Source organism: Clytia hemisphaerica, unplaced genomic scaffold, assembly GCF_902728285.1.
Source record: "Clytia hemisphaerica strain Z4C2 unplaced genomic scaffold, Clytia hemisphaerica genome assembly, whole genome shotgun sequence".
Classification (NCBI taxonomy): domain Eukaryota; kingdom Metazoa; phylum Cnidaria; class Hydrozoa; order Leptothecata; family Clytiidae; genus Clytia; species Clytia hemisphaerica.
In genome coordinates, this window is record NW_027103650.1 from 577014 (window position 1) to 601121 (window position 24108).

The following is a 24108-nucleotide window of genomic DNA, read 5'->3' on the forward strand; positions in this document are numbered from 1 at the left end:
TCGAAAACATAAAACAAAAGAATAGAGAGAAAAAAAGAAAAAAACATAAGAGGCGGGCTCGGGCACGTCTGGGCAGATATTATAATCTATCAATCAAAACAAACTTATCGAACAACTCAAAGTCTTTATAAAACGGCGCGAATCTGATTTAACACATTTGTGGAGCAAGAAGCAAAAGTCATCTTTTAAAAGAACATTGCTTGCGAAAACGAAAGTGACACACAAAAAACAAACAAAAAACAAACCAACAAAAAACAAACTGACATACAGACTACGGCTATTAATATATAGATTAACTTTCTTCACAATTTTCATGACGTTAAAGTTATTGAGAATTGTTTTTTGTAAAATTCATTCATAAAAGATGTCTCGTGACAATTAATATGACACAGAGAGAAACTTTGATAAACATTTCAGATTTAGTGAAACACACACAAGAACTTTCTTTCTATAGAAGTGGTACGACTCGATCCTTTTTTCCGGACACCCTGTAATAACATTACCTCCAAGAAACTTCCACAAATCCGAAATTTGGCCCAAATTTGTCTAAACAATTTCTTTTGAAAATCTTTAAGTCTTAAATTTTAAGATTATAAATCGAAAAAAAAAACAACATTTTTTGGCACTTTTTGGCGCAAATTTGCTCAAGAATTTTTTTTCGAAATCGAGCTCCATCAGATTATAAACAATACCATTTCACATTACATGTATTGTGCAAAAAATCAGAAAAAATACAAAATCTATTGCGAGTTATGTTCTTTTCCCCTAAAAATGACAAAAGGGAATTTTCCCCAAATGATAAAATCCGATTGTTACGGCCAAATAAAAATGCTTCTGCCACACTTCTTTGTTTTACTTCACGGTTCGGGTTATCTTTTAAATTTGAAAAAATCGAGAAGAGAATCTTTGTATCATTTTCGATTATATATATTATATTTATCTATCTATGCTATGATTATCTAAGTATGGTGTATAAAATAAAATTATTTCATAATTATCTCAAGTGCCTATAATAAAATTTGTTTGTTGTATCAAAAATATATAAATTATATATGAATTATTCATAAAACAATTAAGGTGCAATATGGGTGAGTAAAAAATAAGTAATTAACAGAAAAATGAAAAAAAGAAACAGTCAGCTAAAACGCTAACAATCAGGGGAAAATTTGTCGAATACATGACATTCATCAACAATTGCATCATCCTTGACATGCGAATTAATCGGGCTGAATGATCTAAATTTATTGGGCCTGACTTGCATTGTACTAATTGAACTGTGAAATCAGGTTTGTGCACAAAGAAGACCAGCAAACATTTCCATATCGATCACAAGGAAAACTCATAGAAAATTATTTCGATAAAATTTAAGTGAAAATTAAAAATTCTATTCTATATAATAATTTACAAATATTACCAGAGAAAAAAATTCACTAGAAAATTAGAATAATTAAAAAAAACAGAAGAAAAAAATTCAAGTAACTAAGATTAATTAACTTATTTTCCATGCAATAAGCATTGATTCTGGTTGTGCACCACCTGTACTCAGTGCGCGAAAGAACTCAGCAGTTTTACTACCACGCTTACTCGGTCTGCGAAAGTCGATGTGTCCAACACCAATGCTCACAACGTAACACGGTTTCAAAAGAGCGTCTTTCCTAGCAGCCACCTCTCTCTTCGAATGAGCAACCAGAGAAGCATAATTACCATCGCCGTCAACTTTATCCGCCAGCGATGGTCCAAAAGACAATTCCCTTTCAAAGTCTTTAAAATTAACAGCAGAAGTAATGGAAGATGCGAACGTGTTCTCTCGACCGTCGCTCTCCGCAATCAACGGCGTGTAATTCTTCGGATCTAACGGCAAAGATGGTGTATCTTGTCCCGCAGATGCTTCCTGATAGCTATGCCAGGGTGAGTTTGGCAATGGGAGAGTTTTGTAATGGTCGCATACCACAGACCAAGTATCGTTCAAGTCGGTCGATGAAACATTCGAATCTAAAGTATCATTTTTAGAAAGGCCTTTTTGAGGTACTGGAGGGACAGGAGATTCATACGTTTTTTCTCCCCCTTCATCTCCAGTTGTGTCGACGATTAGCTCACTTTGAGCAGGGATGACAGTAGTGGTTTTGTTATCTTTAGCAGGGGTACTGGCGTCTAAAGGTTCTGATGATCCAACTATTGCATCATGAATTTCCACAACCGCCGGAGCTTCTTCTGGGAATATGTTTTCAGTATTATGGTCAGACTTCTCGGTTTTGACGACAATTTGTTCTCTTTCCTCGTTCGAGACTTCTTTGGAGATTGGTTCTGCTTTCTTCTCTTTCGCTTCTTCTAGAAGATCAACTTCAGGAGTCTCCGTCTCTTCTAGTCCAATTTCTGTCGACTCGTCAGGAATCCCACTCGTGGAACTTTGATCAGGTTGATCATCATTTCCGTTGATAGGTTGGTCAACGGATTCTTTATCATAATAACTACTCTCGTTATCATATTCTGCATAGTCAGTAGTTGGTTGGTGCTGTTGTGCTTCATTGACGAACAGTCCATTCTCCTCACTTTTGTTCACCCCTCTATCCGCCTCTACTTCGAAGTAGACAGGAAGAGGTCCACCCTCTCCACCCTCTCCACCCTCATCATCCGCCACTTGATCCAACGCCTCGATAGACAAGCCAAGTTCGTCCACTTCTTCGAAAGCACTACGATAAAAACGAGAGCTTCTTCTTCCCTCTTCCTCACCGTGGAGTTCTCCTTCTTTTTCTATGGAAAAATAAAAATGAAAAGCTCGTCTCTAAAGAATTATTGAGTACACGTTTTTTTTAAGAAACTAGTTTTACCACGCAGCCTCAATGTTTCTTAAGAAATCGGCCTTTTGAGCCTTAAATGTTTCTTACATGTTTCTAAACTTTGTCGTGCTTAAAGGACGCATGGTGATAATACAATAGTCTAATCTACGGTACTTTCCTATCTTCTATATTGATTTTCTGACTTTCTCAAGTGTTTCTAACTGTTATGTAAGTATTTTTCTCGAACTTTTCTTTGATTGGAAGGTTCTTAATAAAAAAACCGAATTAGAAAATGTTATTTTCTCATTCTCAGCCTCAGCATATTTCTTAGATGTTTCTTAATTTTTAGGCATTCTGAGCCCCATGTTTCTTAAAAGTGTGTTTCTTAAAAAAACACCCTGGCCCAAAAGGATAACATTGTGAAAACAGAGAATAGAAAATTTACCAATCTTCCCGATTTTTGTGCTATTTTGAGTATTTTGTTTCTGCACTTTAAAAGCATACAAGTGCCGTACAGGGCCATCGTGGCCATGGAACGAAATACAGGCAGATCCATTGACTTTCGGAATGCCACCAAGTTTAGGGAGAGGGTATGTTAAGATGAGACCTTGATCGGTTCCGACCCATAACAGACCGCTCCGTGCCATGATGGAGGTGACGTAAAGTTTTTCCGGGACGATCTTTTCAACATTGATGTCGATGTCTAAAAAAAGGAGAATAAATCGTGAATGGAATTGATTAAAATAAAGTTGCACGATAGTTCAATGAGACAGTGTAGTAGATACATAATTCAAATTGGCTTTGAAATTTTACACAATTACTCATCATAGGGCAGAGGGAAAGAATTGAGAGAGACACTCTTAAAAATGTTGTTTCTATTTACGTCACCACTTTTTCCAAGTTTTGCCTTTGGAAAACCCTACAAGACTATATACCGTTGGAAGGGAAATTCAATTCTAAGCAACCTATTCCTTGCAGGGAATCACGAAAATCAACTCAGATAAAGATATGAGAAACGTTAATGACAAGATATGAACGCTGAAATATCAGAGTCATACCATACTCCTGGGAATTGTAGGCTCAGTCAGAGGGAGCTACGAATTCTTGCTTTAATAGTAAGAAAGGGCCCAAAAATGATGAACTTTAAACTTGTCGAGAGTACATGAATAAGAATTTCAATACCATTTTTCATTCGAGAGACAGCAGTGGAGACATTCAGCGTTTGTAGTTGATCCAACGTTTCAGCGTGGTACAATTGTAGTTTAGACGAACGCCACGATGACACCCACACGCCAATTCCATAAGCGACCAGATGCTTCACTCCACCTCCCTCCACTGTCAATTTCCTCTGCAAAGCAAATAGACAGGTTTATTACTTTTAAAGGATAGAATAAAATTTTTCCTGGAATGTTCGAGTAACGAGTGACAAGCATGTGTAAAAGAGTAGATAGTCTCGCTATAGTTCAGTAAATAAAACGTGTTTCGCTGTAGAAGATCACCAGCCTGATTATTTATCATGATTTTAGAAAATGTAATATTTTTTTAATGATTCAATACTCGGATTCTCTCGAGGATCGCTTAACACAACTTATCAGGATAAAAGACGTTTACCTCGATAGCAAGAGTGACGGTGTTGACGACATACACATTAGAAGCACATCCACACCACAAATGACCAACAACTTCTGTCATACTCAACACACCATTCGTATCCAAACACACGATGGTCGGGTTCGACAGATCCCAATTACCCTCTGAGTTGAGAAATATTAGCGAGTTTATGTATTTGCACCTTCAAGGACGGTAAAGCGACTAGAGCGATTTGGAATAATCCGCAGTTTTGACCCGAAAAATCAAGGACGGTAAAAAGTGCTGATTTACTGTCGTCCTCAGTCAGTTAGCCAGGATGTATACAAATTAGAACCTTATCGTCATCTCAGTCGCAGAAAAACACACATACATAAATTCCATAATTTGTAAAGTTGCGGATCTAGTGCCATCAAAGAGAACTTATGAAAAAAAGTAAATGGAGAAACATACCGACTTTTCTCCTGAAACAAGCCAAAGTTCCATTCGCCAAGCCTGCAAACATACGATTCCGACAGTACCTAGGTAAACAAAAAATCGGAACTTTAGGCGTCATTACTACCTACCACAAAATAATTCTAAACTCTGAATCGAATGGGTTATTGGATAACAAAAAAAAAACAATTTTCAGCACTCACTTCAAACTGATGACGGCATCTTTGAGTGTGGTATGCAGTGACGGATATCTTTCTTCGATGTTGGGATCAAACAACAAAATTCTAGGAAGTAAAAAGTTGAAAATAAAATTTCAGAAAAACACAAAATTGACGGTAGAATCTTCATTTCAAATCAGGTCGTTGTGATTATTTTTGTATTCGCGCGATGAGTTATTCTTTCTTATTTGGCGCGCCTTCAAAGATATCAATTAATCGTTAATTACATCCTGTAGAGAGCAATTAATCGTTAATTACACTCTCGATGCAGCGCCAATGTTTACAAAATTGATGTAAATGTTTTTCTTACATTTTTTTCATCGAACGTTTTAATTGCATTCGAATTTCATTTTGTGAGAAAGAAAATCTATAAACTTTAATAAAAGAAAAACGTAGATAGAAGAAAAAAATACAAAACTTTCAGTGTAATTTACTTTTCTAACGGGAAAAAAGTAGTAAAACAAGTTGTGCGATTAGCTCGTAATCACATAATAACTCGTACAAATCGAAAATTGCACTCGTTATCATGTGATTACATATACAAATTAGAGCTAATCAGTCATTCGCGAGACAACATTTCCATTGAAGCTATGAATAATTACCTTCCAGCCATTGTACCGACCCATACGGAAACATTTTGAATGTAAGGTACCAGAGAGTAGAATCCGTCTTCCGGTACCCTTTCCGCACAACAAATCCTCGTTTCACAAGCTACAAAACTTTCCATGACTTTGGGGACGCTTGTCATGTCCATTTCCATGAGCGTGATCATACCCAAGTGATCGCTGCCAGAGAATAACCAAAGGATGGGCTTCATTGTGGTCGTCATTGAAACTTCTAAGCTACATGTCACCTAACAATGAACAAGAGATAAGGGTCATTCTGGGCCATGAGATTTTATAGACCGAGTAGCAAGACCATGCATGATACAATAGCAGTACACCTGTTTTTTTTTAAGCAACCCCAACTTTTTATCTCGTTTTATATCCAGAATACCTCAAATTTGGTATTCAAATAAATACCATCGGTACACATTTTAATGCCAAATAATACCACCGGATATGCCTTTTTCAAGGTTTTTTTGGTTGCTTTCCCAGTTCATGCTCAGTTTCAGGGCTAGGTTGTTAAAGCAAAGTTGCAATTAGCAACTCAGTTGCTTATAAAAATATGTAACGAGTTATATAGAAAAGTTAAAATCTTACATGCATTGATTTAATAAATAGAGTGCTCTCGGGGATAGAATGTACACTATACGACAGAAAAAACATGTAATGAAAGTAGAAAACAAAACAAACCTTATGTTTGTTTTCGATAATGAACATGGGCATGAGGTTGGAAAGAAGAGGCAGAGTTCGTCGCAACACAGCCGCTTCACCGTCATAAATATTGTCTTCTTGTAGATACCAGCCAGGGTTGTTGTTATGCGTCAAACGCAATTTAACATTCTCGAATTCTGCCAGCCATTCCATTCGTTTGTCTGCTGAATGTACATTGAACAGATAGCGAATGTTCTCATTCCTGAGAGAAGAATTTTTGTGAAAAGTCAAAACAACCGAGCGTGTACCATTAGCTAAATGTTTCTTTTGGATAAGCGTTATCCAGTCTTATATAAGAAGCCTTTAATGGCCTCCAGTCTACCAAGAGGGGGGGGGGAGAATTCAGACCAACAGTTGAACACGAGGCTTGGTTTCAAGACTCGAATGACCAGACAGAGAATGTTGGGAAAGTCGAAACCACTTGTGTGTTGCTTGATGGCTAACGACGAACGATCATAAGAAACAACCCTCGGGAATGTATAAGAGGTCTGAAAAGTAATACCACATACTTTGGATCCTTGCTGGGGATAGCTATTTCGATCCAGTTCATATTGACAAGCTCTCGTTCACGTTCGTAGAAAGATTTAACATCGTTGTACCATTGCGTAACCTTCTTTATGTCGATGAACTAAAGGGAGAAGAATATGTTTCTTTTAAGAAAAATTGATTTCTTTGAACTGAAAGAAAAATTCATACATCTTCACTATAAAAGTAGCCATTCAAATCATTTGGTGATGTAAATAAAGTTTAAAAAGCTTTGTAACTAGGCTACGTCATATCTTCCTTCGTTTCGAGCGTAAAACTCCTACTCTTCGGGATATGAGCACTGTTCTTGTTTTGAATATTGAAATTCTCCAGATAAATCGCATGCGCACTGAGGTTTTAATGAAACAATAGAGAGTTTCGAAACCTAAGCCAATCAGCTGTGTTTTAAACATTATTTTATTTGAAATCTTTATTGATAAACATCTTTTGTGAGAGTTTAGACCTTTTAATAAGCAATTCCCGGTGGGGGTTACTAGTGGCCGCCTATAGCAGTGCCTATAGACCAAGAGTAAGGCCTTAAAGCCTGGAGCTGTCTATTGTGTAGACTACTTTGTAACATACCCTATATTTTCTTCTTAGACTGGAAACTTTGCCAACAATCTCACCGATGACCTCGATGTCATGTTGCAAATCCTCTAACACTTTAGGCGCGTCACCAACTCCTGGTCTTGGACTGCTCACTGCAGGATTAAAAAATGCACGTGTTAGTCATGCTATTTTCATAAAAACAATATTTTGAAGAGTGTCGAAAGAATTGTAACAGCCTGAATTTATGATGCCTGTGGTTTACATTTAATCCAAGTAACGAAACCTATTGATACATGGGTAATAAAAATATTAAAATATAAAAATAATATTTCAAAAGACGTATGAGACGTAATGAGAACAATGTAGAAGGCACAGAAAGCAACAAGTTATTCAAACGTAAATTCGTCGTAAACCATAATGTTTCTACTGATGGTATAAGACAAAGTAACGCGTACCATGTGAGTATTTGGTAGTGAGTGTTTGTTTGTGCGATTGGAAGGAGATTCCAGAACCAACGTCTAATATTTGTACATCGTTGATGGGAACACACCATTTGATCTGAAACTTCTTTGACGTCAATGATTTCAATTTCTTTGGCCTGCAAAAGTTTAGAATTTTAATAAGATAAATTAGTATCCAGAACCCAACTTTCAATATCTCAGGATGAAAATCAGCAAGCAGGACGTTGGTAAAAGTTAAGAAAGAAAACGACATACGAATTTCACCAGTCCAGATACATATAGCATGACTTTGTTCCATACATTTAAGCACAGAAGACGTTGTCAATAGCAACAACTACAGGTGATAACATCCGACTACGACAGTATCAAATATTTTGGATTTTAAAGGAATAATCTTTCAGGCTTTCACACTTACTTTGTCAATATTCCAGCGCAGATGAGCAAATCGTTGAGAATAAACAATCTTCTTAGTTTGGTTTTGACGATCTTCCCTTCGTCCACAATCTAAAGTGGAAAAACTTCTCTAGTAAACTTTTTCATTACATTATTGCTGACATGACGTATAGCGAACTAGCAATGCCCAGAAATTTTCCAGAGAAAAACAGCTTGGTCACTATATAGTGAGAAACTTACACATAAAATCATGTCATCATGTCGAACGTAGTATCTATTCTTCGATGAAAGTGGCTAAATGAAAAAGAATAGTATTTTACTTAAGATTTACTCAACATTTTTCCTTTAAATTTTAGTCAATTCTATCAAATAAACAAAAACAAAATATCTTAATATCTCTTCGTTTAACTTGAACAGCATTATATGTAACTGGTAATTTAACATATCACCTCTGAACTACTGAAAAACTATTGGTGAAGAATCGATCAATCACCTTTTCTAGACCAATGCAATAATTATCCAACTGTCTGACTTTGTGTTTATACATCGAGTCGCGTTTCTTTTCAGCAAGTGTCTCTGAAAAACACTCCAAGTGTGTTAGGGCCATTTGTAGTGGGAAATGATCAGGGTGTAACAGGGGTGTTATCTTGGTCAACTCCTGTGTCAGGGTGACCAGTTGAGGAATCCGTTCCAAAGGTTGTCTCATCAAGTCGTATAGAGACTGTTTCGTACTATTTCGATTCAAGTGATTCTGAAAGGGAGAAAAGTTATCCACATAACTGACATCAAGAAGAGTTTTGAGAGAAAAAAGTCATTTAGCATGCAGTGCGAGATAAAATTTAAGAGCATGCAAAAATAGAAGTTGAAATGATAGAATTAGTGTTCTCTCTTACGGCCGAGAAAAACGATAAAAATCATTTTGATAACAATTAATCAACATTAGTAAAATCATTATTTGTATTGCAAACGAGTTAGTGAATTAAAAACCTTGGCTGATTCTTTAAATACTTGGTAGTAGGTCGAAATGTTGGAAGATCTAGTCTGAAAGAACAGAAGGTAGTCATCAATAACATACATACTTGGTAGAGTGATCACACATTCTGTGCAGGTGAGGTTTGTTCAAATATTAATCATGCTAATATAACATGCCACTAGGAACATCTTTGGATGCTTTTGCAAAGATCATGTTTAGTAAGGTGTTATCGACGTTCAATAAACATATTGTCATACATACCTTTAAGAAGGAAAGGAACGCAGGGACCAGTTTGCAAGTTTCTTTGATACTTTCCATTGCATACGAGAAATTGTGAACGAATGACGTGTAGGCTTTCAAGGCCATAGACTTCGAAAACTAAAACACAAAGACAAATCAAAATATTTTGAATTTGCTATGGAATGAAAGCACACCTGACCACTCAATCAAAGGACTTTCTTTGTTGTAGTCAAATGGCGTAATAATGATTTCGAATAAGAAGAGTAGCAAAATAGAAAATTCGAACAAAAATATTGGTTATATAAGCTAGCCAGTATTTCAATTTGAAAACCCCTGTAGAACAGGTCTACAGTTATTAAATTACAGAAGCATAGATGACGTCACCAATGACGTCATTGGTAGACCATTCTTTGGTGCGATCAGTGAGAGCCATGCTGAACAACTGATGACATTGAATGATCTCATGCACGTGCCGAAAGATCACTTTAATTCGGTCGTCTGAAATTATATTTCTCTTCCGCAACGGCATCTCGTACTCCTTAAAAAGGTTGATGATAAATGATGACAAAAGTTGAGTTGAAAGCCAGTCATCAAAAACACAGTAAAGTGAATAAAAATATATATCACGGAATCATAGTAACACACCTCCATGCACACCAAATAAGCTTACTATCGGGTACCTAATAAACGGGGTGGGTGGAAAAATTCTCTTACTTTAATAAGGAGGGAGGTTGGAATAAAAAATGTCCTGGGAGTAAAGTTTTTGAAAAGGAGGCTAATACAGCAGAATTAGGGCAAAGTTGATAAACAGCGGATGGAGGGGCTTTGGAAATAGAATGTCTTGAGTAGTAAATTTTCGAAAAATTCATTAACAGGGGGGACGCTTATTAGGTACCCGAGAGTGCATGATCTCTAAAGTTCCTATAATTCAGACGGGGTTTCTCTGTTTGTACTCTGCTCAGACAGAAAGAACTTTCGCCTATCTAGAGGTAACTTACATTGATGAGTCTGTTTAGGGATGTGACGTACACTTTTTCATTTTCCAAGATGCATTTCACAATTTGATACCTTTTTAACTGAAGGGAAAAAATCATTGACGAATTAAAGATTGTCCAAAACAACTGCTGTTAAAAGAAGCGTCCAAATCAACTTAACCATTTATACGATAGAATCGGTAATGAAGTACCAATACATTTGAGAAAAGTAGTTACTTGAAAAACTGAAGTCACCAAATCAAAGGATGAAGCCAACAGGGCAGAAATTAATAAATCAAAAAGTCCTCAACTATGGACGTTTCAAATGAACGAGGTTTTTCAAACTAAAACATTAAAGAAGAATGCTGCAATACCTGAAATTCATCAGCGTCATCCTCAAGAGGAGGGAGGACAGCAGGAAACATCATTTCATCGTCAATGTTCACCTCCACATACATGTCTTTTTCAAGGTCTGAAATATAACAAAGTTGAAAAGATTATTAACTCGAAACTTTTGTCATTCAGATTCAGGTATATCGGGCTCTTCCGGAAAAAAAATTGGATATGGGGGTAGAGAATATAATAGTTTTTGGAAATTTAGCACACAAACATTCTGATTATAGATCCCTGGAAAGCAGAACCCTCTGGACAAGCATCAGTTGACCCCCCGAACATTCAAAACTACCCTCAAACAGAGCAAATTTTGTAGGTTTTTCACTACCCCTGGACAATATATCCTCCATCCCCATGTAGGAACATTTTCTAGAGGAGCCCATTGTCATTTATTGCTTTTATTCATTTCAAATCTTTCACCTCTCTCTTCCATTTCTGTTTAAAAACAAAAATCATACTTTCTGCATGAATGACTTACCTAGGTTTTCAATGCTTTGAAAGATACGACATTGTCTTGGTGGTAGTGGAGGTTTCGGTCGTGTTGAGGGCTCTCTACCAAAACTTTCAATGCGCTCATAATTATTGTCAATCTTTGAAAAATAATAATTTAAGTTTATCCAAATTTTATTCATAGTTTTTTGGATTGTCAATTGATGCGAATTTTAAAATCGTTTTATCACAAAAACTTTGGATCATTCTTCTTTAAAAGGATTAAAGCTATGTGTTGACAAAATTCACACCCTCTGGTGAGGAACCTATAAATGATTTATATATTGCACAAAAAAACCTTTAGTTACACTTCATATAGGAACGATTGTAAACTTCTTGTTACAGAAAAAACTTGTTAAGTTAGAAACATTATCTCACCGATCCAACGCCCTCCTTTGGTTTTCCAAGCACTTCATAAACTTCTTCTTCCTCTCTGAAGGATTCTTCGAAATCGGAACCCCACGATTCTTCATCTGATTCTGACAGCTCATCATTCAATGAAACAGGAAGCACAACAGTACTCGATTGACGTCGTGTTTTTACTACAAATTAATATTTGAAATTTTCAATTTTTTTTTTTGGCATAACCTCAAAAAGTCTCTGAATACTTTTTTCTTTCAATTGAGCAAAAAAATTCTGGCCTTGAAATTTTTGTCAAGGGTCCTAAGAAATAGTCTCTTGCCAATATAGAACATTTTAGCCAACATTTTAAATCTAATTAAAAGAGGGAAACTTACTCTTTCTTCGGCAAAAACTAACCTGAAGGATCAAATATTCGAACACCAGTTTCCACTTTGACACTACCAGATGAAATAATAACATGTTGTGGACCACCAACGTTGTCACCATCCTCTCCTTTGCTTTCGTTACTGCTGGTACTTGACTTTCTCATCTCCTCATCTGTACTTTCAAATACTTGATCATCTACATTTTTATATGAAATTACAAGGCATTTCTTTAGTTCAAAACCTTACAGAGCTTTAAAGTCTTAGAGGAGCACAATTGTAAAAGAAAAGAAAGAAAAGAAAAATGGTTAGTATCCATACTCCTTTTTTGGCTTTTTAACATTGTTATATTACAGATTATATTTCAATAGCTTATTGATCCAAGCAGTGTCTCATTTTGTGCAAGAGTGTAGATGTGACCAAATGATCTATCATTATAATTACTTACATATTCTAGCTTGATTTGAGTTCAGTTTTAAACGATTTTTTCTTGGAGGGCGTTCAGGTAAAAGCGTTATCTCTTCAGGAAAAACAGGAACACTTTTCACTTCCCGTCGATTTGACACTGACACAGGACTAAAGGAGCCTGGGACACCATCTTTGTACCCTATCATGCTGTCTCCCACAACATACATACTTTTAACTTTGTTGCCTTTGGGCCTTCTTCTTTGCATTCTAGAAATACTAACTCGATCATTTTTACTAATAGAAGATCCTCTTTGGATAAGTTCATAAGGATTTTCCTCATCTTTTTCAATGTCATCAACTTTCCATATTAAGGAATAATTTGATTCTGAAGATCTTGATAACTTAGCATCAGTTTGTTGTGGTTTAGTATTGATACTTTCATCAGCAGAGACACAGACGGTTAAATTAGTAGCACAAAAATTGGGTTCAGGATTACAATGGTTATTATTTGATATTATATTTTTCTCTTCTTCTTCAGCATGATTGGGAGTATCAGTCATCATTTGTTAGTATTTTAATCTATCAAAAACAACAAGAAAGGTTAAAAAGTGAAAAAGTTATAAATAAATCTTCATGTTAGAAAAAAAAGAAAATTGTCTGAATAAACGTTACAAAAATAAACTATTTAAAAGTGCTGTTATTAACATAAAGGAACCAGAGTAACCATGCATAACCTTAACATAAGAACTGTTTAGCTAACTATTAAGAGCCAGTTTTTTTAAGAATGGGGCAGTTTGTGGCAGTTCCAATAGTTTGAAACTTAGATTTTTTTCATTTTGGATATGTTGTTCAGAGAAGACAATAACCTCTTTTTAACCACAAAAAGATAACTATAATGTTCCCATAATATCAAAAGTATGGACTCTTGGCATTATTTATTTCTTAGTTATCAGCAAATGAAACCTTTAAAGTCAATTATCTCAAAATGGAAAAAATGGACTTAAGGCTGTCTTGAATTGACGCAGCGATTTGAAGTTTTTGACATTTTTGGGCATTGCACTTAAAAAGTTTTTTGATATAGAACCATGCTTTCTCAAATCCAAATGAGGAATTGATTTTTGGTGATTCTGAAACTATGGCCAGTAAACTATACAACGAAGCGAACGTAGTACAGTGGTAGAGCATCCGGCTACGGTTCGCAAGGTTGTGGGTTCAACCCCCAGCCGGGTCATACCAAAGATTTCCAAAATGGTACTTGATGCCTCTCTGCTTGATGCTCAGCAACTAAAGAGAAGGATCAAGGGTAAGTGGAGAAATCCAGGGAGGAAGAGTGGCGCCCTCCCCTACCTTCAGGTAGATAGCTATCGAAAGAGGAGCCTTCGGGTCGCCTCCGACTGCGGTCGCAGACTTACTTACTTATACAATTTTCAAAAAAAATCAAAATTTTCAAAATGGTAGCTGGAGTTATGACGTCACAAAAACACTGCAAATTTGATTTTAGGGGTATTTTAGAGCCATCTGACCTGTCCCAGGGGAAATTGTTACTGCTCAAAACAATAATTTCTGGTAGTTTAGTCCCTGGTCTATTCATTTGAAATGATTGCAATAAAAAATTCCTGCCCTACTGGCCCCTAGAGGCCCGAAAAGCCAATAAGGTCTCAAAAAAGTACCAACTTTAGCCCAATTTTCCTAGCAATCCCAACATTGTCTGACCTCCAGCCCTTCTGTTCCTGAAAGACAACGGCCTGGTCTTTTAGGATCAAAAGAGAAACCTATGTGGTCTCCTACCATTAATTTTCTATCTTCATTTAAAAATTTTCTTATAAACATTGCTCGAAAAATGACTAAATTTTGGGATATTTTTACCCATTGGCAAACTTCAAAGGGGTCTAGGTCACTGAATTTGTTATAATATAAGGGCTATGATGAATCTTTTGTATAAAAATAATGAAACTAAGTGTCAAATGTGTTTTTTTGGGCCAAAAAGGCTTTTTTTTCAAATTTTTGACTAGAGCTGAGGTCATTCTATTGCATCCAGTAATTGGCAGTTAGAAAGTAAATTTTATCTGAAAATCATGATTCCTCATCACATTCCATAAAGGCTTCTAGGAAAATCAAATATGGTACTCTTCGAAAGCTTATAGAGGGTGAAATTTCTTTCAAAGGCGGCTTCTAACTCCCCTTACCCCCTTAATTTTGTGAAATTGACTTAACCCTTTCCGGACGAATGATTTCACGGCTATATGACGCGAACAAAATTTGATTTTTGACTGGCTTCACTAAAATTGCAATAGAAAGTGATTGATAAAAGATATCACGATAAGTAATACCTCATTTTTTTCACATGTAATAGGGGTTTTGAAATACCAAAAAAAATTTTTAAATATGGCTGACACCTGGTCACGTGACCAAAAAATCGGCTAATTTTTTTTCGAAAAGGAAAATTTTTTGACTTTGAATAAAGAAATAGAGTAAAAGGCATTTGCTTTACGCCTTGAACTTTGAATATGATTTAGAGAATTGAATTACTGGCCGGGTAAAAAAAATTGTCAAAAGCTTTCCAAGAATCTGAGTAAAGTGATTTTTTGTCCAAATTTTTGAGCAATTTTTCCCTTACAGATTTAGCCTGAGTAAATTGACAACAAACATTGAACATTTATAATTCTAGTTGTAAACAAGATATCGAAAAGCGGTTTTTTGCAGGTTACAGGAAATTTATCTCAAAACCATTATTCAAAACCATGTTATTGTATTTTGGCGCGAAAACTGTTAAAATCTTTTATAAAGCTATGGGCCACCCGGTGGCCCGTGCGTCATATAGGAAGTGGCCCGTGCGTCCGGAAAGGGTTAAAAGTACCAAAAGGAGTACCCATTGATACTTGATTCTTGATTTTTTGAAATCATCCTATAGATAGTTCAAGAATTTATCAGAAGTGGGAACCTTTTCCTTTTTTTTAAAGATTAGGGCTAGCTCAAAGTCAGTCTTAGCTGACTGATGGCAAAGTTGTTTTATGGGGTTGGTAAAGTTCGCCTTTGAAGATTTGAGAGTTTAGAAGCACATTTTGACAGACTTGATCCTTAAATGGTAGATCAGGAGGTAAAGATCTTGATGAATGTTTGTACTATCCCCATGAAACTTTCCAAAAACCAAGATTTCATTATCTTAGTGGGCTCATTTTCTGCTCAATCTTGAGCAAAAATTGTTGTTTTGAGCAACATTGTCAAGATTTTTAGGATTTTAGAGTCAAGACTGACTTTGAGCTACAATCCTGGCCAAAATATATTGAGAATTTAGCTTATTTCCTCGTTTTTCAAAATTTGGAATTCGGGCGAGAAAGTCGTTTTTGGGCTAATTGATAAATTTATTCGAGTATTTCGATTTGGGTGGGGTTAATTGACTTCCAGGCTATATTCTGAGCCCTGTTGGACCATTCTGGGACTTTTGGATCCTCAGATTCTAAGGTCCTAAGTCTTAAGTCTAATGTTAAAACTCAGAGTTAAAACTCTATTCGTCTAACCTAATTTAGAGCGCTTCCAAAATACTTGTGGTTATAAGATTTCGTGGGAATTTCCCTTTTGTCTCAAATATTATGGCCAGGATTGTCTTTGAAAATAAAAATTGCTGATTTCTGCTCTGCGGGGGGTCTAAAATTACGAGAAAAGCCGAAAAATTTGAAAAAAAACCTTTTTCTGGCCATTTTGAAGCACTTTCGTCGGGTCAAAATCAGTATTTTGTGAAATTTTTCACTTTTTGTGAAGATCACTTTTACGGAAATCCAAAAATGCCAATATTTCAGAAAATTTTGAACTTTTACTGAGTTTTTGGCTATTAATTTGAAGAATGGGACATTTTTTAACAGGAAAAAATGCCTCTAGTTTGAAATTAGACCCCCAGCAGAGCAGAATTTAGCATTTTCTATTTTTAAAGACAATCCTGGCCAAAATATATTGAGAATTTAGCTTATTTCCTCGTTTTTCAAAATTTGGAATTCGGGCGAGAAAGTCGTTTTTGGGCTAATTGATAAATTTATTCGAGTATTTCGATTTGGGTGGGGTTAATTGACTTCCAGGCTATATTCTGAGCCCTGTTGGACCATTCTGGGACTTTTGGATCCTCAGATTCTAAGGTCCTAAGTCTTAAGTCTAATGTTAAAATTCAGAGTTAAAACTCTATTCGTCTAACCTAATTTAGAGCGCTTCTAAAATACTTGTGGTTATAAGATTTCGTGGGAATTTCCCTTTTGTCTCAAATATTATGGCCAGGATTGTAGCTCTAATCTTTAAAAGAAAGGAAAAGGTTCCAACTTCTGATAAATTCTTGAACTATCTATAGGATGCTTTCACAAAATCAAGAATCAAGTATCAACGGGTACTCATTTTGGGCAAAAATTTCAGCCAAAAATGTACTTTTAAGTCAATTTTACAAAATTAAGGGGGTCAGGGGAGTTAGAAGCCGCCTTTGAGCGAAATTTCAGCCTCTATAAGCTTTCGAAGAGTACCATATTTGATATTCCTAGAAGCCTTTCTGGAATATGTGATGAGGAATCATGATTTTCAGATAAAATTTACTTTCTAACTGCCAATTACTGGCTGCAATAGAATGACATTAGCTCTAGTCAAAAATTTGAAAAAAAGCCTTTTTGGCCCAAAAAAGCACATTTGACAAATTTTTCACTTAGTTTCATTGTTTCTATATAAAAGATTCATCATAGCCTTTATATTATAACAAATTCAGTGACCTAGACCCCTTTGAAGTTTGCCAATTGGCCAAAATATTCAAAATTTTAGTCATTTTTCGAGCAATGTTAAGAAAACTTTTAAATTAAGATAAGAAATTAATGGTAAGAGACCACATAGGTTTCTCTTTTGATCCTAAAAGACCAGGCGGTTGTCTTTCAGGAACAGAAGAGTTGGAGGTCAGACAATGTTGGGATTGCTAGGAAAATTGGGCTAAAGTTGGTACTTTTTTGAGACCTTATTGGCTTTTCGGGCCTCTAGGGGCCAGTAGGGCCGGAATTTTTTATTGCAATCACTTCAAATGAATAGACCAGGGACTAAACTACCAGAAATTATTGTTTTGAGCAGTAACAAACTCCCCTGGGACAGGTCAGATGGCTCTAAAATACCCCTAAAATCAAATTGGTAGTGTTTTTGTGACGTCATAACTCCAGCTACCATTTGAAAATTTTGATTTTTTTTGAAAATTGTATGGTTTATTGGCCATAGTTTCAGAATCACAAAAAATCAATTCCTTATTTGGATTTGAGAAAGCATGGTTCTATATCAAAAAACTTTTTAAGTGCAATGCCCAAAAATGTCAATAACTTCAAATTGGCATAAATCTGCCATTATGGATTTTCAGATCAAAATATTTTGGGATTTTACTCAGTTCACTGTACTATCCAAAAATGAAAAAAATCTAAGTTTCAAACTATTGGACCTGCCCCGCTCTTAAAAAACTGGCTCTTAAACACTAAAAACTCGGCTAGTTCGAAACAGGGGTCACAGGGCACGGATGACGGGGCACGGGTGACGGGGCAGCTCTGATCAAAGTAATTCAAACAGAAAATGTTTTTAAAACGCTAAAATTATCGAAAAAATCAATTTGAAGCTGCTTTATCCACGTATGACTATTTAAAACGTCAAAATCTAACCACGTGCTTTTGAAGTTTGCGTCATCTCATGTACAACTCAGATCAGAAAACACTGCAACATATTACATACATATAACAAGCTTATACTATCAATAATACACTTTTTAGTGCTATATGCATGTTATATGTTACGTAAGTAATATACATATTACAATTGCCATCACCTGAAAACCGAGCTTTCTCAAGAAAATGATAGTACGGCTATTGTTAAATCATATCTCATTATATCCCCTCCATCCAGCTCCATCACCTTGAGTATAAATATAATTTTAATGGATAATAACGTAAAAATGATGGTATTTTATAAATGTGTCAATATTTTCCACCTACCATTATGAATGTTTAATAAAAATTATGTAATTATACTTATATCTCTAAAACCACTATCTTGCAGCATTTAATCGTTTTAAAATATGTCAATCTATATCCAGTCACATGATTAGCATCCTATTGAGTATGAAAAAACGTTTTGCTGTAAATTGGTTCATAGGCCTTATATTTCATGATTTTGACAATATTTGTGGGTGACATTATTATTTAAAAATTTTTGTATATAATTGTTTCAGACACACTATACTAGTAGTAGCACTATTATATGTATTATGTAGTACGTGTTATGAATTATACGTCATGATATCTTTATAATTTTTCCGGTCTGTAATTTGCATGACCTGTAGCCCGTAACCTGTGTTACAAACTAGCCGCTAAAACTACATTAAAACATAAGCCACATGTATCTAAACTTCTCCTTTTTTCTGCTGAGTCAGCTTCTTCCATAAATTATGCGCCACATTTTGAATTTTGAAATTATCAAAATGCACGTGAAAGTACTGCTTTGTAATATGCAAAAATCTGGCCAATCAGACTGAACTTGCATCGCAGGGAAAAATCCCTGCAGGCAAATTACCTGGGTGTGGGTCAAGCATTAAACAAGCAGCAAAAATATCATAAACTAGACATTCAGTACCTTTAGCAGCCCTCTAATATCAAGTAGAAGCAAGTCGACACGTAAGTAATTTTGCTGACCTAGGCTTGTTTTTAGGTCGGTAATGCCGATCTGAGCTTTATTATAGGTCTGCAAAGTTGTTTAAAGGCTACGGAAATGTTTTATTTTTCTATTTGATAGCTGCAATGTTCGGTTCAAAGGTAACCCTTGCTGACCAAAAAGATCTTTGCTTAAAAATTTTATTATTGCCGATTTTTGTTAGCGATTTCTAGCGCATTCGCAGCATTTTAACTTTGTGTTATCATTACACAGTGTTTAAACTTCATAATCTGAAACCACGCAAAACATACACGGGATTGGGCCTCCTGCTGCCTCAGTTAATGCTCTTTTACCTTTTACCGCCTCACAGACTTATCTGATATTCCGATGGCGGATTGGCAGCCGCCCACACTAAGCTCTAAAGGGAGCAGCCATTTTCCTATTGGAGAGGGTTGGACCCGCCAATCCCCGAAAATGAGGGCTGGGTTACCAGACTTCCCGCTGCAAAGTTCTTGATGCGGTCTCGCAAAATTCCGTAATTTAAACCTTCCAGATGTTGAAAATTTTCCCGACCTTCAGAGCTTTAGCGTGTTGGAAGAAAATTTCACCATCTAGGTGCCAGATAACTCACAGACCAATTTTAAGAAAACCCTGAAAATTTTTACTACTGTACCGACCGACCGACTGACTCACTTTTTAGATCCAACGAGGACGCGAAATGAAGATATTTGTGATTGCCGCCTTAGAGCAGTTGAGCAGTAGGGTAGTACCGTGAAGTTGGGTAACTTGCATCAATGGAGGCTAACATGCATAGCCGGGCGATTTGCACTAAATCTGTACCATCCCGTCCGAAATCATTTTTTGCATATATCTCATTAAGGTTAAGTGTTAATGATTTTTTTCTTTTTCATCAGATACAGCTTGGTAATGGTACACTTTCTGTAAAATTTCATGTTTTAACTGTCTATCATTAGTCTGCAAACATAAATTTTGTGTCAATTTTTCCTCGTTTTGGCAATTTTTAGCAAAAAAGTGCTTCAGTTTTATGGTAGCACTTTCTTTCCAGGAAGGTATTTGACCTGGAATTTTGATTTTCCATATAGGCAATTTATTCATGTGTTTTTCTACAAAAAAAGTGTTTTGAAACTTTTTTCCATCTTGCTCTAGCAGTGATTTTCTGTTTACGTCCATTTTGACACCGAAATGTGTCCCGTCCGAAATCATTGCACATTGCCCCTATTTTAAGAGTGTTTATTGAAGGTTTTTTAAGTTTGAGGGTAAGCTCAATCTGTATGTGTTTGAAAACCTGTCAAAAAGTATGATTTTACCATTAGGTTACCATTCTATAGGCCCCAGTGCATGGGTGATTGGAAGTGACACCAAAAAATGTCCCGTCCGAAATCACAATAAGATTGACAATATTTCTGAAATTCTGCAGGGTAGAAAGATTTGAATGGCTGAATATTGTAATCTAGGATAGAGCATATTTTAATTGAGTAAATCTAAGACTCAAAGCTCTTCAGATTTGATTCCAGGGGTACTAGAAAAAATGTCCCGTCCAAATCATTTGTCCTGTCCGAAATCATAACTTTTCAAATATGTTTCAATTTGTAATAAAATGAATGTTTAACATTCAGGAAGTTATTAGCAAGACCTAGTGATAAGAAAAATGTTCAAACAGGCCAATTGAAGTAAGTTTTTATACCTTTATTTTAACCTTGGAAATAGGAATTTATTTCGGACGAGACAATTTTCCTGTAAAAATAGGTATTGTATTAAACCACTACTGGAACAAAAAGAGTGGAAGATTCTCAAGTATTTTCTATTTGAATAGTAGTATATTTACTTGTATACTTACTGATATATGTAGAAAGAAAAAGTTTAGCAAAACTTGAAATAAAACAGATTTTTATGAAAATGATTTCGGACGGGACAGGAAAAATTTAGTGCAAATCACCCTGAAAAAAGATGAAAAAGGTGATACAGATTTTAAGATCTATTCTAATTTGAGGAAGGCCTTTATACGAACAATTTCAGGCTGTTCTACAGCTTCCTTACTTCCTCAATACATTTTTCTGATGTATTCTAGCCTTTAGTTTTGCAAATTTTGTCCGTCCGAAATCATTTTCGATATCTACATGCCAATCAAAAGAATGCAACAAAAAAAGGATTTCACCTAAGTTTAGTGATACTTAAATATCACCTGTTACAACCCTTATAATATGTGATACTCTCTCCAGTGCAAGTTAGTTTTGATTTTTTTTAACACAAATTTACCATTTTCATACGCTCTAACAGCTCCATGAGCCCCTATATCTTTATTATTAGGCCTTAAAAGGTGGTGTCAAGGTACATTTCCATGAAATATAGGCTATAGACTGTCATAGAAAAGTAGAGTTATGTTTAAATAATGAACTTTATTTTTCATGATTTCGGACGGGACACGGTACAGATTTAGCGCAAATTGCCCAGCCCTCAAATGACTGACCAATATCAAAGCAGCAAAATTTCAAAAGAAATGAACTATGCAGCTTTGCTCGCAGCTCTACTCTACCATTTTTGTTTTGATTTAACTTTGTATTTTAAGTACCAGACAGGTCATTCATTAGAGGACACAAACCAAACAATCAAATTGGGCCTGGCCTTACACTTTTAAATTTTTCTTCCTAGTTAGGAATATTTTTCCCTCTAAATTAGGAATAAAGATTCTTAAAATTAGGAAAATTGATAGTAAAAGTAAGAAAAAAATTCAAATCTCATGGTATATGGATGAGAGAAGCAGAGAGAAGTCAAAAATTTATTGATAAGAATAGAAACTGAAAGTCAGCAAAAGGAATTTCCCTACAGAATTGTAGAGCAAATGTTTCAGACTTTGATCAATAATCCACCCCCTGGAAAGGGAAGATGTTATATCGGATGGCCAATCGTCACCTTTTTTATTTCCTATCTCTTATCCTATTTTTCTCTTTTCTGACTGTCTGGAGACTTTGTTTTTTATTTTCTGACTATCTAGTAAGTTTTCTAAGTTTTGATATGTCAATCATATTTCGTCCAATCAAATCATCTCACCGTATGGGGTTCGAACCCTCGCCAAAGAAAGACCTCCGGTTCCGGAGAAGCCAGCACTCTATCCTATCGCCACTGAGCCATCGTTGTATACCATCCAGATTCCGCAATTTCAAAGAACTTATGTCAAACGGACAAATCTCTTTATGTAGATGAAATTCCCAACCCTACTGGTGCCCCTACAAGGATCCCTTCGGGATCCTAAGTCAAGTCACAGGGTACGAGTGCCCCTATGAGGACCTTCAGTCCTTTTATTGTGACTCTCGAGCTCCAACGCAACCCTGACCCTAACTGGCGGTAACTGATGATAACCGAACCCCCGTCTTTCAGGGTGACTTTTAGCGATGCACAGATGAGAAATAAATAAGGTGACTTTTGGCCATCCGATCTAAGACATCCCCTGGAAAGTATCTCTGCTCTGTTAACAATATATATAGTATTACCTAACTGAAGTTTCCCCCACAAAAAAACTAGCTTTTGTCTGGATTGGCGGAATTCACAGCATGAAAAGCATTAAGTCCGTATAATCAGTATTTAGTAAAGCAATATGGAGAAAATGTTTTGGACTTTAACTATAAAATCACTCCTGAAAAACACCTGCATGCAAGCAACAAGTAAAAGTCAGATTTCCAAACAAACTGCCTAGCATCTCCTGGCACCTGGTAGAAACCTAAGTCAAAATAAGACAGCAGATCTTCCTAAAACGATCATTATTCCCATTTGATTAGATAAACTGATGAACAACAGACAAATAGCTAAAACCAAAGTTGAAAGTTCAAAAATGTTCTCAAAAAAATCCGAAAAATCACAATGATTTCCAACTGGCTGAAGAGGTCAAGATGTACACATCTTCAGGCTCAGGCAATTAGGATCTTTTTAAGTTATGATGAACGATGATGTAATGTTTGCAACCAAGCACGGGTCCAGACCTCGCGCAAGAAGAAATGGCGCGAAATTATGAAAAACACATGGCTTTTTAAATTTAAACCTAGGATTGCTTCGACTTCATTTTTTAAGTGAGAGAGATTGTAATCAACCTGTCAACGAGTCAGGAGAAAAAGGACTTGAAAAAGGTAAAGAATCCAATTTATTCAGTGACAAAACGTCAGGAGCAATTTTGTCTGGCCCTGCTGTAAAAACCAGTATTAATTGTGAAATGTAAACACGATTGGGCTCCAGTATCAGTTACAACCTCAATTTTCTTAGGTAATGTTTAGTGGTTCTCTACCAACATCGAGATAATCCTTGGGGTCAACACTGACAATGAGTTGTAGGGTTGGATGTTTCATCGATTTGGTTGTTTTCCATCCATTATCAGAATCAAAAAGGCGATGTGGGAGGGTTGGCGATTGAGCAATACCTTCTATGATTGATAGTGCTCTTTCTTCATCCTTGGAATCCTTGACAGCATTAACACTCTTTTGGTCAGGCTTTTTTTTTACTAGCCCAACATTTTGAACAATAGTGTCTCTCGACCATTCGTTTTAGACGTCGACTCCAGACATTTAATTCAATTTCAATTTTGTAATTCTTTATTTGCATCGTCCCGTTTTAGTGTTTTGAGGTGGACGTTGCTGTTGTTGTTTATTTTGCTTCTGGTATGATGAGATGGAGGCGGTTGAAGATCCTCTATTCATTTTTCACGTGCCATCTCCTTTGCTTCAACAAACAAAACAGTCTCTTCAATTAATTTTTGGTCTAGATCACTCCAACCGAGAACTTCACGCTTAATCTCATCATCTGAGAGTCCAGATATTAAAACGTCTTTAATAATAATGTTTGTGAAGTCTGCATATTGATTGCATTCAGCTCCACTACATTCAACATTCGATAAATAGTGTAGGCACATGTCGCTGCTTTCCCCTTTATTCGAGCATAAAAGGTTTGTGCCTTCTCGTCATCGCATTGAGTAAGGGATAACAAATCAGAACGTCTCACGC

The 24108-nt window shown here is 35.9% G+C and overlaps 1 protein-coding gene across 3 annotated transcripts; it reads right to left on the reverse strand.

The window, feature by feature from the left end:
* Positions 1-915: 915 nt before the first annotated feature.
* LOC136803113 (rho guanine nucleotide exchange factor 10-like) lies at positions 916-13051 on the reverse strand. 3 transcript variants are annotated; one of them, XM_067059863.1, is made up of 23 exons: positions 12504-13051; positions 12090-12254; positions 11709-11872; positions 11320-11431; positions 10823-10920; positions 10473-10550; positions 9839-10012; positions 9496-9612; positions 9249-9302; positions 8755-9012; positions 8502-8555; positions 8284-8372; positions 7863-8005; positions 7441-7559; positions 6843-6961; positions 6313-6535; positions 5620-5870; positions 5003-5083; positions 4818-4885; positions 4389-4531; positions 3960-4125; positions 3223-3480; positions 916-2751 (listed from the first exon to the last, which is right to left on the reverse strand). In XM_067059863.1, exons 1-23 carry the CDS (start codon positions 13024-13026, stop codon positions 1490-1492), a joined length of 4719 nt encoding a protein of 1572 aa, XP_066915964.1. In that variant the 5' UTR covers positions 13027-13051; the 3' UTR covers positions 916-1489. The 3 variants fall into 3 exon arrangements, with proteins under 3 accessions (XP_066915964.1, XP_066915965.1, XP_066915966.1); XM_067059864.1 differs by lacking the exon at positions 9249-9302 and having other exon boundaries at positions 1411-2751; XM_067059865.1 differs by lacking the exons at positions 11320-11431; positions 12090-12254; positions 12504-13051 and having other exon boundaries at positions 1411-2751; positions 11709-11782.
* Between the last annotated feature and the right edge of the window lie 11057 nt (positions 13052-24108).

What these genes read in the sequence shown, in the direction of transcription:
- LOC136803113 (XM_067059863.1), bottom strand. Translation starts at nt 13,026, where the DNA reads ATGATGACTGATACTCCCAATCATGCTGAAGAAGAAGAGAAAAATATA. An exon ending in CCCTAAACAGACTCATCAAT is followed by an intron (nt 10,013 to 10,472) that starts GTAAGTTACCTC and finishes AACCTTTTTAAG; the next exon opens with GAGTACGAGATGCCGTTGCG. An exon ending in TTGTTTCAGGAGAAAAGTCG is followed by an intron (nt 4,532 to 4,817) that starts GTATGTTTCTCC and finishes TTCTCAACTCAG; the next exon opens with AGGGTAATTGGGATCTGTCG.